The sequence below is a fragment of the Symphodus melops genome, assembly GCF_947650265.1.
Source record: "Symphodus melops genome assembly, chromosome: 7".
Lineage (NCBI taxonomy): Eukaryota > Metazoa > Chordata > Actinopteri > Labriformes > Labridae > Symphodus > Symphodus melops.
This window is the reverse complement of record NC_136697.1, coordinates 15,027,465-15,041,612: the sequence shown is the minus strand read 5'-3', so window position 1 is coordinate 15,041,612 and position 14,148 is coordinate 15,027,465. Positions and strand designations below refer to the sequence as shown.

The 14,148-nt window shown below is 43.6% G+C and overlaps 1 protein-coding gene across 9 annotated transcripts in view; it reads right to left on the bottom strand.

Annotated features, from left to right (window-relative positions):
• Positions 1 to 14: 14 nt before the first annotated feature.
• The window catches only part of LOC306826999 (myomegalin), a 43,014-nt gene continuing 28,880 nt past the window's right edge, over positions 15 to 14,148 (bottom strand). For 2 of the 9 annotated variants that reach the window (XM_079348611.1, XM_079348604.1), the window contains 26 exons: positions 13,626 to 13,750; positions 13,327 to 13,490; positions 12,921 to 13,203; positions 12,203 to 12,404; positions 11,981 to 12,097; positions 11,609 to 11,868; positions 11,314 to 11,528; positions 11,066 to 11,183; positions 10,857 to 10,974; positions 10,663 to 10,717; positions 8,842 to 9,074; positions 8,646 to 8,750; positions 8,370 to 8,531; positions 7,999 to 8,259; positions 7,769 to 7,900; positions 7,570 to 7,686; positions 7,290 to 7,479; positions 7,073 to 7,194; positions 6,544 to 6,780; positions 6,317 to 6,418; positions 5,958 to 6,178; positions 5,728 to 5,871; positions 5,221 to 5,359; positions 4,586 to 4,632; positions 4,298 to 4,355; positions 15 to 2,947 (listed from right to left, as the gene is read on the bottom strand). In XM_079348611.1, the coding sequence (XP_079204737.1) occupies positions 2,817 to 2,947; positions 4,298 to 4,355; positions 4,586 to 4,632; positions 5,221 to 5,359; positions 5,728 to 5,871; positions 5,958 to 6,178; positions 6,317 to 6,418; positions 6,544 to 6,780; positions 7,073 to 7,194; positions 7,290 to 7,479; positions 7,570 to 7,686; positions 7,769 to 7,900; positions 7,999 to 8,259; positions 8,370 to 8,531; positions 8,646 to 8,750; positions 8,842 to 9,074; positions 10,663 to 10,717; positions 10,857 to 10,974; positions 11,066 to 11,183; positions 11,314 to 11,528; positions 11,609 to 11,868; positions 11,981 to 12,097; positions 12,203 to 12,404; positions 12,921 to 13,203; positions 13,327 to 13,490; positions 13,626 to 13,750 (4,058 nt within the window). In that variant the 3' untranslated portion in view covers positions 15 to 2,816. The remainder of the gene's footprint in view (positions 2,948 to 4,297; positions 4,356 to 4,585; positions 4,633 to 5,220; positions 5,360 to 5,727; positions 5,872 to 5,957; positions 6,179 to 6,316; positions 6,419 to 6,543; positions 6,781 to 7,072; positions 7,195 to 7,289; positions 7,480 to 7,569; positions 7,687 to 7,768; positions 7,901 to 7,998; positions 8,260 to 8,369; positions 8,532 to 8,645; positions 8,751 to 8,841; positions 9,075 to 10,662; positions 10,718 to 10,856; positions 10,975 to 11,065; positions 11,184 to 11,313; positions 11,529 to 11,608; positions 11,869 to 11,980; positions 12,098 to 12,202; positions 12,405 to 12,920; positions 13,204 to 13,326; positions 13,491 to 13,625; positions 13,751 to 14,148) is intronic. The other 7 variants (XM_079348612.1, XM_079348608.1, XM_079348606.1 and 4 more) reach the window with 6 other exon arrangements.

Here is a 14,148-nt window from a genome sequence, read left to right as displayed (position 1 = left end):
CATGAGTAACCCAACACGCTTTAAAAGAGTTTTATTTGATTTGTCCCAAAATCTTTCATCGATAATACTTCTGCTATCAAAGAAAACTGTTAACTGTCTTCAGAGACAGGATTCACACGAGTCCTGCATCGGCTTTCTAGTTCATTACAAACCCAGAAAAAAAAGCTGCTCTCCAACCACATAGAAGCTGCATCAATCCAATAGCACTATATACATACGTAATTCAGGTTCTATGCTGCGTCATTTCAAACTTCTGTTTCATTCCCTTTTTAATAACAAATAGCAAAAAGGCTTTGTTTACGCTCTTACAAGGTGCTTTATGAATACAACAATCTTTCCAGTTGCTGGCTTTATTTTAATCAGTAGACAATTCTTCAAAACATTTCCCTTTAACTTCTTTAATGTCAAAAGGCAATATCAAACTTTCCACAACGATTGAAATACTTGGCATCTTTTTTCTTTTTCTGAAGCCTTGAGCGCAAACAAAACCTTATTCGAAAGATCTCAGGTAGACACCGCTAGTTAAAGGCCATTTCTACCAAAGAGAGCAGAGTGAAGAAGCTCTAGATAAATTCAAAGGCAAGCGAAGCAACATTAATCAGAGCTTTGTTATAGGAGGAGGATATTGTGATTAGTGACTTAGATATCATGAAGGCATAGTTTGTGATTTCTTATCAGACAGCCTGTGTGACTAATTGATTTCAAAGTGACACAATCCTACAAACGCACTGCATAATAACTCACACTTTGCAGAAGGTGAATGTGGCAAACATACTTGTAATACTTTGATGTTTAACATCAAATTAAAGATATGAAGCTATTGCACAGCTACCCAGAAAATCAACGTTGCAAAAAGCAAATGTTGGATGGTATTCACTCACACACACATGCACACACGCATGCACACACACTCAAGAACATTTCATACAGAAAAAGCAGATTATTAACAGCATAAAATGGCAAATGTACAGCGAGACAACACATCAACCGAAAAGTGAAGCTGAATAAACGAGTGAATTAAAGAACAATGATCCCACCAGTAGCCTGCCAAAGTTTGCATCATCTATGAACTTAATTACCTATGTTGCCATTGCCATGGGAATGCAAACGCTGCCTGAACCGAGAGAAACAACAGCAAGACAATAACACTTGGCCTTGTGGGAAAGTAATCCACTCTTCTGAGTTTTGGTCCAAAAAAAGGAGCTCATTTCTGTCGCACAATTTGAAATAATCTAACGGTTACCATCTCCGTGGTTTTGGAGGCCCTCTAGAAGAAGATACCTCGTTGTCCCTGCAGTCTGATCAGACCTGGGTTTGTCATTCGCATGGATAAGGCAAGTCAAAGTGAAAAATTTCAAAGTTCAAACTTTGGCAAGTATTGGCTTAGATTTTTTACCATTTACAATCCCTGTCATGCATCAAAACTTCAGACTAAAGTACAATCGTATCACAGATCCTGTCCTACACATGAGGGTAACTAATAATCCAGTGACAAGCAAAGAAAGAATACAATAAACCCAGTGTAGCATGATCATTCAAGAAACATCATTATTGCACATGCTCGTATGAGAACTCCTACAGAGGAGCTTGAATACGCGTTTAGCCTGTTTCCTGTGTGGAGCACACAACGTTGTTTTTTTTTCTCTACATACGTATATGGTGTACATTCTTTTAAAATCACAACAAATCACATTGATGAAGGTCTTTGCATCAAATTGACCTCCTTGTATTTGATTCAATCAGTAGTGTAAAATTCAGTAGTTCGATGCCAAAAAAAAAACCTCCAGGACCTCAAAAGAAAAAGGAGGCATTTCACTCAAATGGAACCTTTTTTCTGGCAGACAATCAACTGCGAAGCCTCTTCCTCATAGTCAGATATAGCTATAGGACACAACTACTCTACATTCCTTCATGGTGTGTAGTGATGCATTTATGAGAGTCACTGTTTTTTGCATTGCACTTGTAAAAAAAAAAAAAAAATTGTCCGAGTTAATAAAAGTGCCACGAGAAGTAAACTGGCATTTCTGTGGCAGTCCATGTTTAAGGCTGTGTTGTCTTTGAGTGAGCTGTTTTCAGACACACGTCTGTATTTTTGACTGTGTTCATGTGTGCAGAATTCTCTCTCACAAACCACTAATTTACATGCAGGATCATCTTCTCTGTCCGCAGTCTGTCTGGCTCTCAGGGGAAGATGCTCATAGCTACTGATCCAGGGTTTTTGTTGAAGACTTTCTATTTTAAGTCCCAGGTTAGGTCCAGTCTATGGATTGAAATCTGAGTACACTCCACTTAATTAGTTGCTTTTATCCTTTAATGTTTTGTTATATTAAACGCCTGAAATTGAATTGAAAGCTTACTGATAAAAAAAAAAGCTAATATAAACCACCACTGGTCTCAAATCAGTGTCTAGGAGCATCTTCCACCAGCTCCATCAGTAGGACACACTTCACTTAAAACCACCAGAGACACGTTTCAAACACTTTCTTCTGTCATACACACGACAAGGCAAACTGCTGACTGTTTCACTCAAAGACAACACATCATGTGTGAGAGGAGGGAGGCAGAGGCAGGTGATAAGTACAGACGGGGGGATGAGGGGAGTTTAATAAGGCTAAAGGTGCAGATTATACAGAGCACACGTTGCCTGGAGAAGGGAAGGCCAAAAGCACTCTCATGGCTGGACGAAGTTAAAGGCAGAGGTAAGGTGGGACAAAGGGTCGAGGCAAGTGTGAGGGAGGGGTAGTGGGTCGTGGCTGTTATTTTATTTAACTAAGAGGTCAGAGGTGGTGGCATTTAGGCTGGTTCTTTTCAAGAGTCTAAAGCAGGCATTGGCTACTGCGCTTCCTCGCTGCTGGACGTTGATTGGCTGCAGTTCCGGGGGCACCACTGAGCTTCAGGAAACTGTGATCAGCAGGCTGCTCTCTGGCAGCACCTCCTGAGTCCTCAGCTGGAGAAGAAAAGATAGAAGTGAGAATTCAACAATCCTAAAGGCTCATAAAAGTGGTTTAAGGCTGGTGAAGTGAAATGTTAGGAAGGAAACAACAAAACTTGGTAATCTCTTCTTGCTAAGAGTTAGAGTGTCTGATGCTAATATGGAGCAAGGAAGGTTAGCTTAGCTTAGCTTAACCACTGGAAAGGAGGGAAATTCCTCAGTCAAACGCTGCTACAAGCAATTTTAAAGGTCATAAATTCAAACAATTGTGAATCCGTCTGTTAGACCAGAAGTTTCGAGCTGTCACCTGAAAAATGTCAATATGAAAGTGCCAAAAAATATGGTTCACTACAATCTCCATGCACGTACATGCACATGCTTCATTGTGTTTTCTGTTCATCAGTATGCTCTTCTCTCGCTATGATCTTCTTCTCTCCTCCTTCGCTTTGAGGCGCAAGTGTGAGCAAGCAACTCAACAATTTCAATTTCTGCCCGAAATTTTCTAGAAATTCTCGGAAATGCACAACTGAAAGTGGCTTGAGACTACCTCCATGTTTTATGGAGGAAGTCTCAACTGCCGAGAAACTTTTTGATCTTTTTTTGTCTGGAGGAAACAAATGTTAAAGTCTTGATTGTATAATAAGAAATAAACTTAGGTCTGTTTATTTCTGTAACCTTCAAACTGAGCCAAACTAGCTTTTCTATCCTGTTATGCTACATTATGCTAAGCTAGGCAAACTGTCCACTGTTGGGAGCTTTCTAATCAGAAACTAACCCTCAAAAAAATGTTATCCAAAATGTCAAACTAGTATTTAAATGTCAAATAACTGAGCGGGAAAAATGTTCCCAGAATAGAACTGCTTGGAGATGAAAAGCTGAGTCTGAATCTCAGTGGTTATTGCACAATGAGTAGCAGGCAGTAGTAAAAGTCTTTTTGGAGTTGCAACATGTTTTCATGTATATTAACGACACCATATACAGAATGGAAACTATGCAGGGCGCAGCAACTTTAGCTGTAACTGTGGGGTATAAATAGACTTGCTCTTTCTACATGTGACATTAAGAAGTAAACAGCACTTGGGTATGTGTACAGTCTGAGCTCAGTGTTGTGCATTCAGAAAACGTAATGGTCTTTAAAAAGCTGCATTTTAGGAACTTTACTACAAAAACGTGACACAATGGTTGCTTTCAGATGGGATGGTGAAGTATTGATGTCAGCAAGGTTAGGAAAAGGAAATCCACACAGAGGTAAAAGCTGCCCCAGACCACATCATTGACTAGAACACTTTGGTTTTATCTTTGGATAAAGAGGGTCTGGGATAACGTCTACTCATATGCAAGATCACAAGATGTCAGACAATTTACCAGTATAAGGAGAGGAGGAAGAGGAGGAGCTTAGAGAGGAGAGTCTCAGCTCGTTCTTCTAGGAGATTTAAAGGAGGAGAGACAGGTGTGGGACGAAGGAACAAGTGAGACACTCATGCTAAAAAGTGATGAATGTACTAAGCAGAAACATCCAATAGAAGGACACCAGGAACTTCAAAACATAGAATACATGTACACATAAAACTGTGAATTATGGAGAAGGCATGCAGATAATCTGCATTATGAATGATAACCTGCACAGAAATCGTACACAAGGTTTAAGCTCACCTCCAGGTTAGTTCTTGCTTTCTTTAACACATCACGAGTCCTAGACACTGCAGGGAAACAAGACATTTATTATTATGCCATCATTACAAAACTACAACACAAAGCACTCGGTCAAATCAAAGCAGTCATGTTCACAATGTGTTTGCATATAGGAATGGGGGGGGGTCTCTTTCTTACCTCCTCAACTCACACCTTATTAGCTTCTTGTTTTGACCTTCACAGTTCCTATGTATTATCCCTTCTTCACAATAACAACCCCACACACCTCGACACTTCACATCAGTTTACTGTTGTCTGCTGCCACCTCATATTTTCTCTCTTTATGCAGCTGATTATCAGCACTAATTCACCCAGTGTTCCACAGACTCATTTTCAATGACTAAAATAATTAAAACTGTTCATGATTATTCTTGTCTGACAAAGCAAATCTTTCTGTCATATTTTAACACAGCATGAAAAACTGCTGCAAATGTTTGCTCCCTCTGAATAACATGGATTATATTATATAAAATACAGCGAAATATGACGTAGGCTATTATTTCTTGTTATTTGTCTAAATTAGAGTCAAACAGGGCTACAAGCCGTTCTCATGTTCTCTGCCTCGCTCACACACAGACACGCACAGAAACACTCACATTGGTTGACTATGAAGTGCTCCATGCTCTCCTTGGTGCGGCTGGTGCTCCTCAGTCTTTGAATCGTCCCTCTAAGAGCCTCCTCCTGCTCTGACACACGCAGCTTCAGGGACAGGATCTCTTCCTGCATGCATTGCTCCTACACACACATATAAAATGATATTCATTTTAAAGGACCTGCTTTCTACTTGTTCTGGTTGAATTTTTTTTGTTCAAGGATAAGTCTGCTCATTTTTCTCACATTTGTTTTACAACAAATCCCAAGCCACACTGCTACTCTTTATTATTTCAGGGTCATCCTGCTCTCACTAACACACAGAGTATGGATTATGGAAAAAACTGTTTGCCAACTTGTTTTGGTAAATTATTTCACCATGTTTGAAAATGGTGTTATACTGTATATTAGTGAGCAACACAAATACGAATACATTTTATGTTTTGGTCTTTTTGTGTGAATTGTTGAAATGCTCAGAACATTCACAACATCAGATCTTTGGTTTTACAAACCTTCTTCAGGTTTTGGACGGAGGAATCAGTGCTGGGCAAAGCTGCTCTCCAGAACATTTTGAGCAGAGACGTCGCCTCCTCCAGGATCTGCCTCAGAGTCTTAGTGTTAGAGAGAAGACTCTTCACACAGCCGCAGTCCAGGATCTGAACACAGAGCTCAGTTAGATCCTGATCATTCCTTTTTATTGTTGCGTTAGAAAAATATGTTTATTTTGCTTCCTGGTTCTCACCAACTCATTGCTCTGTTTCTGTTCCCCAACTAACAACTGTGGGCCAAGGCAGGTCTGCAGGGTGGTCTCCATGCGCTGCACAAGGCTGCAGCCCTCAAGGACTTGCTGCTGCAGAGAGCTGAAGTCGTCCACATGACCGATGGCGTGACGGCCGTTGCGGTTTGCAAAGGATCCGTCAGGGGCATCCCCCTCCAGCTCAGAGTGCGGGTCAAGAGGGTCTGCTGGACATAAACCAAGGAAGATTTTACAAGACAGGCAGGATAGAATAAAAACACAAGTTATTAAAGAAGAGCAGTAAAATCTTTTTGCTAATTAATTATAGATTAAGCAGCAGACATGCAGGTCAGTTTGTTTCACACCATTGGCAGTACTATGGCAGTCGTCCAGGTCTGAGTAGGGAGGACCAGGAGATCCACAGTTAAACAGACCAATGTCCCTGACAGGTGGAGACGGAGCCGGGTCTGTGGAGCACACAGACACACAAACCAGGCTTGGACACACAGCAAACCACACCACAGCACACTAAGCCTCACAAAGACTTTGACTAATATTATATCAGTGTCGTATCTCGAGCCCTTGGTCTCACCATGCAGCAGCTGCCGCCTGTAGAAGTTTTCTCTCTGAGGGCTGGCAGTGAGGGCGGAGAGAGAGGGGGTCCGAGGAGAGACCACCCCAAGCTTCTGCTCGAGCTGCTTGTGTAGCTCCAGCTGTTTGAGGGCGCTGTTCTCCTGGACGCTGGTTTGCAGCTGCGCTCGCAGACTCCTCACCTCGCCGAGCAGCTCGCCCAGCTCCACTGGCAGACCGGGCAGCTCACACAGGTAACCTGAAGACAAATCGCAGAGATGAGTCAACAACACAATGAAACTTAAAGACGTTTTTGTAAACACTTGAGTCAGTGTGTATAGCTGCACGGTTAAAAATTTTGTGAATATAGCAGTCTGCAAACCGTATTCAAGGCAAATGTGTTTTTTTGAAGTGATATGAAGTATTTAACTCAGTGAACCAGGGCTAACAGAGTGCCATTCTTGATACTATTAACAGACTTCCCTAACAAACAGGAGCTTTGAGAAATCAATCTTTTAAAACATAAGCTAGTTTTATTTGAGTATACTGACTGTTGTTGGCCTTTGTGCTGGAGCACACCCGGTCGTACACTTGTAGTTCACTCTGGAGGGAGTGGATAAGCTCTCTGCTCTCACAGAGCTGCTGCTGCAGCAGGGACACCTCGTGCTGGAGCCTGAGGATACACAGACATACCAGAGAACAGACGCGTTAACAAAGACAACAGTGTTTCTTCGAATGTGTCAGTAAGTGTTTGATTCGCACGCCGACCTGTTGGTTTTCTCCTGACCGCTCTGTCGTTCCTGCCTGAACATGTGGATCTGCTGGCCCTGCTCCTGACTGTGAGCCTGAAGTCGTCTCAGCTCCTCCTTCCACTGCTCTGCCTCCAGCTCCGCTTGTTTCAAGCGAGCGCGCGCCGTAAACACCGCCTCCCTCAGCTGCACCACCTCCTCACAAGAGTCTGAGGGGAGGAGGACGGAGCAAAAGGTTTAAACAAACAAGTTGTAGAGGAAAATGATGACAACTTTTTGTTGTTTTCAACGTGACGTACCTGAGCTGGCCTGGATGCGTGACTGCAGAGACAGGTTCTCCTCCTTCAAGACTCGAATCTCGTTTGACAGTTGAGTGACTGAGTCCAGGCCCTGAATGTAGATGTTTGTTGGGGCCCCTGAAAGAAAACATTAAACCTTGTGCTTGAAATCTTTCAAAGAAAAGTAGTGACTTTATTTGCAGTGTTTGTCCGGACTTACCTCCTTCACGCCTATAAATTGCCAGTCTCTCTTCCAGCTGCTGTCGGAGCCTCTCATTGGTCCTGATGGACTCCTCCAGGCGCTGACGGAGACACCTCACCTCCTGCAGGTGCTCCTCTATTAAATTTACACCTATTGACAAAGAGATTAACAATATTAGAATCACATGTGCATTAAAATGGAGAGCATAATTCTGCTGTAAACACGAGTTAGAGGCGGTGGAGTGTCACCTGTGTGGCCGTCTCGCTGCTGGTGTCCAGGTGATGCAGAATAGCTTCCAACCTGCTGAACCATGTTCTCCATGTCCCACAGATTCCCTCCCATCACTAGGCCTGAGTCCGACTTCAGCGAGGGGCCTCCAGGAGTTCCACCCGGCTGATACTGTTGAAAGGCATGATGGGAAAGCTGGCTGTAGCTGCTGGAGAGGTCGTGCTTGTTGTGGGCTCCGGGTGAAACAGGGTACAGAGGCTGGTCATGGGGAACTGCAAAGCCTGTCACCAATACAGAAAAGAGGGAAAATGTGATTTTTTGAATTTGGTCTTTGCTTCACACTTTTTACATGTACTCCACGCATGGCACACATCCCCCCCCGGCCCCTCACTTCTGTTGTGTTCATTCATCTGTTTGTAGAGTGTGTCCAGCTCGGGGCGAACAGCGATCACAGACAAGGCCCTGGGCTGGGGGTCAGAAGGGACTTCTTTACCCCAGGCGTCAGGGCCATAGGGGACAGAGAGGGAGAAGGAGACAGGCGGCCTGAGGAGGGCTGGAGGAGAATGAGAGGAAATGACATGTACAGAATATGCAGGAGGAGGATGGGGTACAAAATGATGCTCTTTGTTGATGCTTTCTTAGTCATATCCAGCTGTGAGTCCTGTACCTGTAGAGGACTGACTGTTCAAAGCCACAGGGGCTGAGCAGTGCATGTTGGGACAGCTGCTGGAGGTCTTGAGGAGACCATGAGTAGGAAGGAGGGGCGGACGGGCTGAAGGTTGCGAATGAAAAGTGAAGGAAAGAAAAAAGAAATGCCCAGAGAGAGAAGTAAATAAATAATAAATAAATAAGATCAACAATACCGTCTTGTTCTGATGCGTGATGCCGCTCCTCCTGAAACTCTCTGGTATCTAAATCAGAGCACAGCTCCAAGTCCTCATTGGTTCTGTACTCATCAGAAACCAGAGAAGTTCTGTCTGATTGGTCCGTGGTCTCAGAGAGAGCCTGGCAGCTGGATGGAGTCTCAGGACGCTGCTGGAGCTTGGTGTGGAGGGACTCAATGATTTTGTCTTTGTGCTGGAGCTCCTTACTGAGCCTGCATGAACACAAAACACACCAGCTGTTACACTCTTTAACATGACACACTTACATGACAGCACAACTATTCATACAGAAGTTTTACATGATACTTCTTTAAACTGGCCAACAACAAAAGAAAACAAAACATTGCAAAACATGACATTTTCTCCGAATCACGATCAAAGAAAAGTATAAAAAGAAAGGTTTCTTTCAGTTCCACATAGCAGTGAAAGCTACATCTGTTGGTTGATTAATCAGTCATACATGGTGCAACCCTCCTTAATGTGATAATGAGCCGCATTATTCTGTCATATACAATCTAAACCTGGACAGCTTTGGATTCATCCACTTTTCATCAAACAAAACACGACATTTGAAGTCGACATTGGAAGTTTGAACCACGACCAACTTTTGCTGCTGGATACCTCATACTTTATGTTTTTGATCAATCTGAAATTTTACAAATAATTCCATTGAACAGTAAAACAAATGAGAAGATAAACTGATGATAAAAAGGATTGTTGTTGCAGTAAAAGACTGGACATAAGTTCAGCAACAACTGTCACTGTAGTAGTTCAAAATGAACAAATTATCAATTTTCACATGTATAAACGTTTAACTTTAACACATTTTATAAATTCAAAGTAATGAATACAGTTTTTGCATCTAAAGGAACCTTTAAAGACTTTACTACACTCATTTGATTTTGGTGAAACAATCTGCCTGGTTCGTTGTTTGATTTTTTCAGGTGAAGAATTGACAACAGTCTTGTTTCCCTTACTGTTCAAGTTTCTGTAGCATCAACTCTCGGTCTTTCTCCAACAGTAGCCGAAAGAAAGATGTCTGTTTCGCTTGTCCTCGGCTCACAGAAAAAGACCACAGAGAGTCCCTGTAAATGGAGCTGTTCTTGGAAATCATAGACTTCCACAGAGGAGCCATCACACTGCCAGCCAGACAAAAAAACCCCAAAAAAAACAAACCAGGAAAAAATCCCTGACGAATCCAGTGAAAAATAACGACAAGAATCTTCTCATCAAAGTCCCTTCACCAAGACTTCTTATTCTAATTATTTATAATTCAATGTAAAGAATATGACTCTCAGACTAGACCTACTTCTGAGCAGGGTCCGACTGTGAGGCGACACCAGAGAAGGTTTGTCGCACACTCAGAGTCTTTAAGCCCATTTGGTGGGACACGTAAGTCTATTCAACTAAAGCAACTTAAGAAGAAGAGATTCATGCTGTTTCCAGGCCTGTGTGTGTGTGTGTGTGTGTGTGTGTGTGTGTGTGTGTGTGTGTGTGTGTGTGTGTGTGTGTGTGTGTCAGTGTGTCAGTGTGGATTAACAGGAACCTTCTGTCTCATCTCTACCGTAAGCATCCTAGTGGACGGCTCCCCGCGTGCTGCAGTGTGTCACATGACACACACTACTAATCACTTACATGGAGCACAAGCTCCTCAGAGAAAGCTAAGAAGAAGTGATTGGAGGACCAAAGACAGCCATGCTAGGAGACATACTATGGACCTTTTAATAAACATCCAAACCAGGAAGTGTCGATGAAATATTTGCATAGCAAGCGCAGATAAATAAAATCATGCAGTCTCACCTTAAGGCAAGCAACTCATGGCCTGCCTTGTCATCATGGCTCTCTGCATGGTCACCTTTGGGATTAAATAAGAAAAAAAAAACAGAGAGTAGGACAAGATTATAAAAAAAACAAGTTGGCTGATAAAAAGGCTTTGATACTACAAAAACAGCCTTGGTGTGTGCGTGAAGAGAGACAGGAGGTTTGCGTCTTACGTCCTCTGATCTTGGCGACCACTCTTTGTGCGAGGGCAGAGTTCTGTGCAAGCTGCTCTCTGAAGCTCTGACCCATGTAGTAGTCAATGTCATTGGATCGCAGCAGCTCTTCAAAGGCCTGAGAGAGGTGGGGATTGAGCAGGTGTAAGTGCACCGCACACTCCGGTGTCTGGTAACAAGAATGTTTGATGCAGAAGGCTTTTCTGTACCTTGGTGGTGTCGCCCAGGTGCTGAGTGAGGATGTGACAGACTCCCTGACCCTCCCTCATCCTCTGCCTCAGGTAAGATAGCTCACGTGCCTGTGTCTGGATCAGAGAGTTGTACTTCCTGTAAGTGGGGGGGGGGGAAGAAAAAACCCCAGGAAGCAAAGGATTAACAGATGTTTTCAGAGCTGTAAGTTATACGATTAATCATCCCTGTGTTTCTGATTCTTTGTGAACAGCAAACGCAGGCTCACCCCGGCCAAGTGGCACACTTCCCGTCCTCTGCTTGACCTTTTTCATCCAGTCTGGAGCTCTTTAGCTGCGCCTCCAATGACGCAACTCGTGCCATCAGTTCTTGGAGCTCACTGCTGGGCTTTGAGCTTGAGCGGATCCCTTGGGTGTCGGACATCCAGCCTTCATCCTCCTCTACACCACTAGGGGCCGGTGAGGTCTCAAAGGCCCAGTTTACCTGAAGGAAGCAAGAACTCATTTATAAAGGACTTAAATTGTGCTTAAAGAGCTTAGAGAAGCTGGTTCATGTAGCAGCACCTTCCGCGGGGTTCGCTCCAGGCTGGAGGCGTAGTCACTGGTGGTTGACAGTGAGCGGACACGTAGCTGTAGTCCACGGATCACCTTATGACACCGGGTCAGCTGTGAGCGCAGATCCTGGACCAGATGCTCCAGAGACGCAGACTCATCCCTCACATCATGAGCATGTCTGTTACTGCTGCCAGGGTACCAGCTCCCGCCCACGCCATCGTAGTCCTGCTGATGGGAGAGTGACGTGCACATCTCCAGATCATCAAACTCTGGAGGACAGAGATAATTGATGCTTGATTAAAGAAGTTAAATCAGAGTTTTTCGGTGAAGAGGCCAAAAGAAGAATGTAGTCGTTTGAGGAAGGTTTGGTGTGTTTGTCACCTGGACTGCTGGCGTCTTCTCTCTCAGCCTCGTTCTCGCTGCGACCACATGTCTCATAACCCAGATCCTGCAGATCGACCTGCACCTGCTTACTGGCCTGCTGAACCGATGTCTCCGCTGCAGAGAAAATGAGAAACAACTTCACTCTTCCACACTTTAAAGGTATGTGAGTATGTTTTAGTTCTGATAGGTGTCTTTAAAAAAACATGTCTGGATGCTCACTGAGCAGGTCTCTGTATTCCTTCAGTTGTTCGGCCTGAGCTTGCACTGTGGCCTCAGACACCATCAGCCTCTCCTGCAGCTCTCGGTTCTCCCGGCGGCTCAGATCCACATCGGACTGGAGACGAGCAGCCTGTTCACGAAGACCCTCCTCTATATCCTGCCAGAGTGCGCCCACCTCACCGCTGTTGCCGGCTCGCTCGCTCTAAAACGACAACACGAGGAGATGAGTCACAGCAGCAACCACAGGTCTGAAAGAACAAACATTCTGCACAGAGTCTGCTCACTGAGGTATCAACGGTGAGAAAAGGGGTGGGAGGCCTGGAGGCAGGGAGCTGAAATCTGCTTTGCTTTATACACAGAGGCGCACAACAACCATCGGTAAATGTATCTACAAACGACAGCTCTTTTCAAAATAAAATATTAGTATTTGTTTTTCTCTGCAACCTGGATTATTGATAAAAATAAATTTGAAACAATCACATTTTTCTTTCAAACATTTGCAATCCCCAACACTGATCAAACAATAAACTCATTTCAGGCTTCTGTTCACTTTCCTACAGACCAGAAAAGACGAGTGCTCATGCTGATTTTTGTCTTACGATTTAGAAAATCTGTAATGCTTTTGAAGTTTCAGAGACAGTAATAGATTTGCAGCAGCATGTTAGAAGTGTATCAGAGAGAAAATTCTGCATGATGGTTTAAATGCATCATGTGTTACCTCGTCACTCTGCTCGATGTGATGATGCGATGTGCACTGCTTCTTTACTCTCTCGTCGTTCAGAGAAACACACGGAGGACCTCTCTTCCCCAACAACATTGGAGATATTTCCTCCTCTTCCTCCTCCTCAAAATCGTCCTGATCTTCCTCCTCCTCCTCCTCCTCCTCCTCCTCCTCCTCCTCCTCTTCCTGGATGAGATTCCTGTGATTCTTCTGAACAACAGCTTTGCTTCTGTTTTCTTTCAGAGCCAGACTTTCCTGCTGTAACCTCTGCAGTGCACTCCTGGAAGGAGATGGAGAGAAAGAAACAGCTAAAGGAGCATTCCCCCTTGAAAACATACAACAATGTCCTTGTGAACAATCGACAGGATAACGTTTCCTGAAGATCTCAGTTACAAATATACACCTCATCTGAGACACTGAGGTGAAGCCATTCCTTTCTAGCTGGAACTTCATGTCTTCAAGCTGGCTTTCAAGTGTCCTCTTTTCTTTTTCAAGTTGCTGTACGTCTGCTCTGCAGGACAGTAAACTCCTCATTGGTGCTTCTGTTACAGCCACAGATCCATGAGCCTGCACAGAAAAGTCAGAAACATTTATTTTTCCACATCAGTCTTTGGATTAGTTTGAAAATGTTATCTTAACATCAGTTAAAAAAAAAATGTAAGCCTGAATTAAAGGGATCAGCACAAAATAAAAAGGAGTAACCTGAAAACGTCTGGCTGTGGCTTTATCATCCTCCTCTATGCTGTCGGAGAACTCGTCACTGCTGCCATCTTTATTGTCTCCCTCCTCTTCTTCTTCTTCTTCTTCTTCCTCCTCCGTGCTGAGCTCTGGAAACACACAAAACAAATAAGGAGGAGCTTTTTTCCCTTCTGTTTATTTCCCTATAATGTGCTCCTTTATTTTACATCCTCCCTCTCTATCGGTCTCTTTTATTTTGAGAAGTCAGTCAGTACTCTGAATCACCACGATGGAAGTCATGGGACTAAAGGGAAATGTTATGTCACACACTGTAGCAGTGGGCCAAAAACACACTCAGGGCAGAGCAACAGAGGAAAAGTGTGTGTGTGTGTGTGTGTCTTTATGAGAAGGGGAGGGACATATTTGAAAGCATTACAGGCTTTGTACTATATACACTTTGTCGAGGCTGGAGGGGCTGTTTGGACAAACTTGGAAACGTAGGAGCATTTTATCTCTTCTGATTTATTGAAGCTTTTCACACACACTC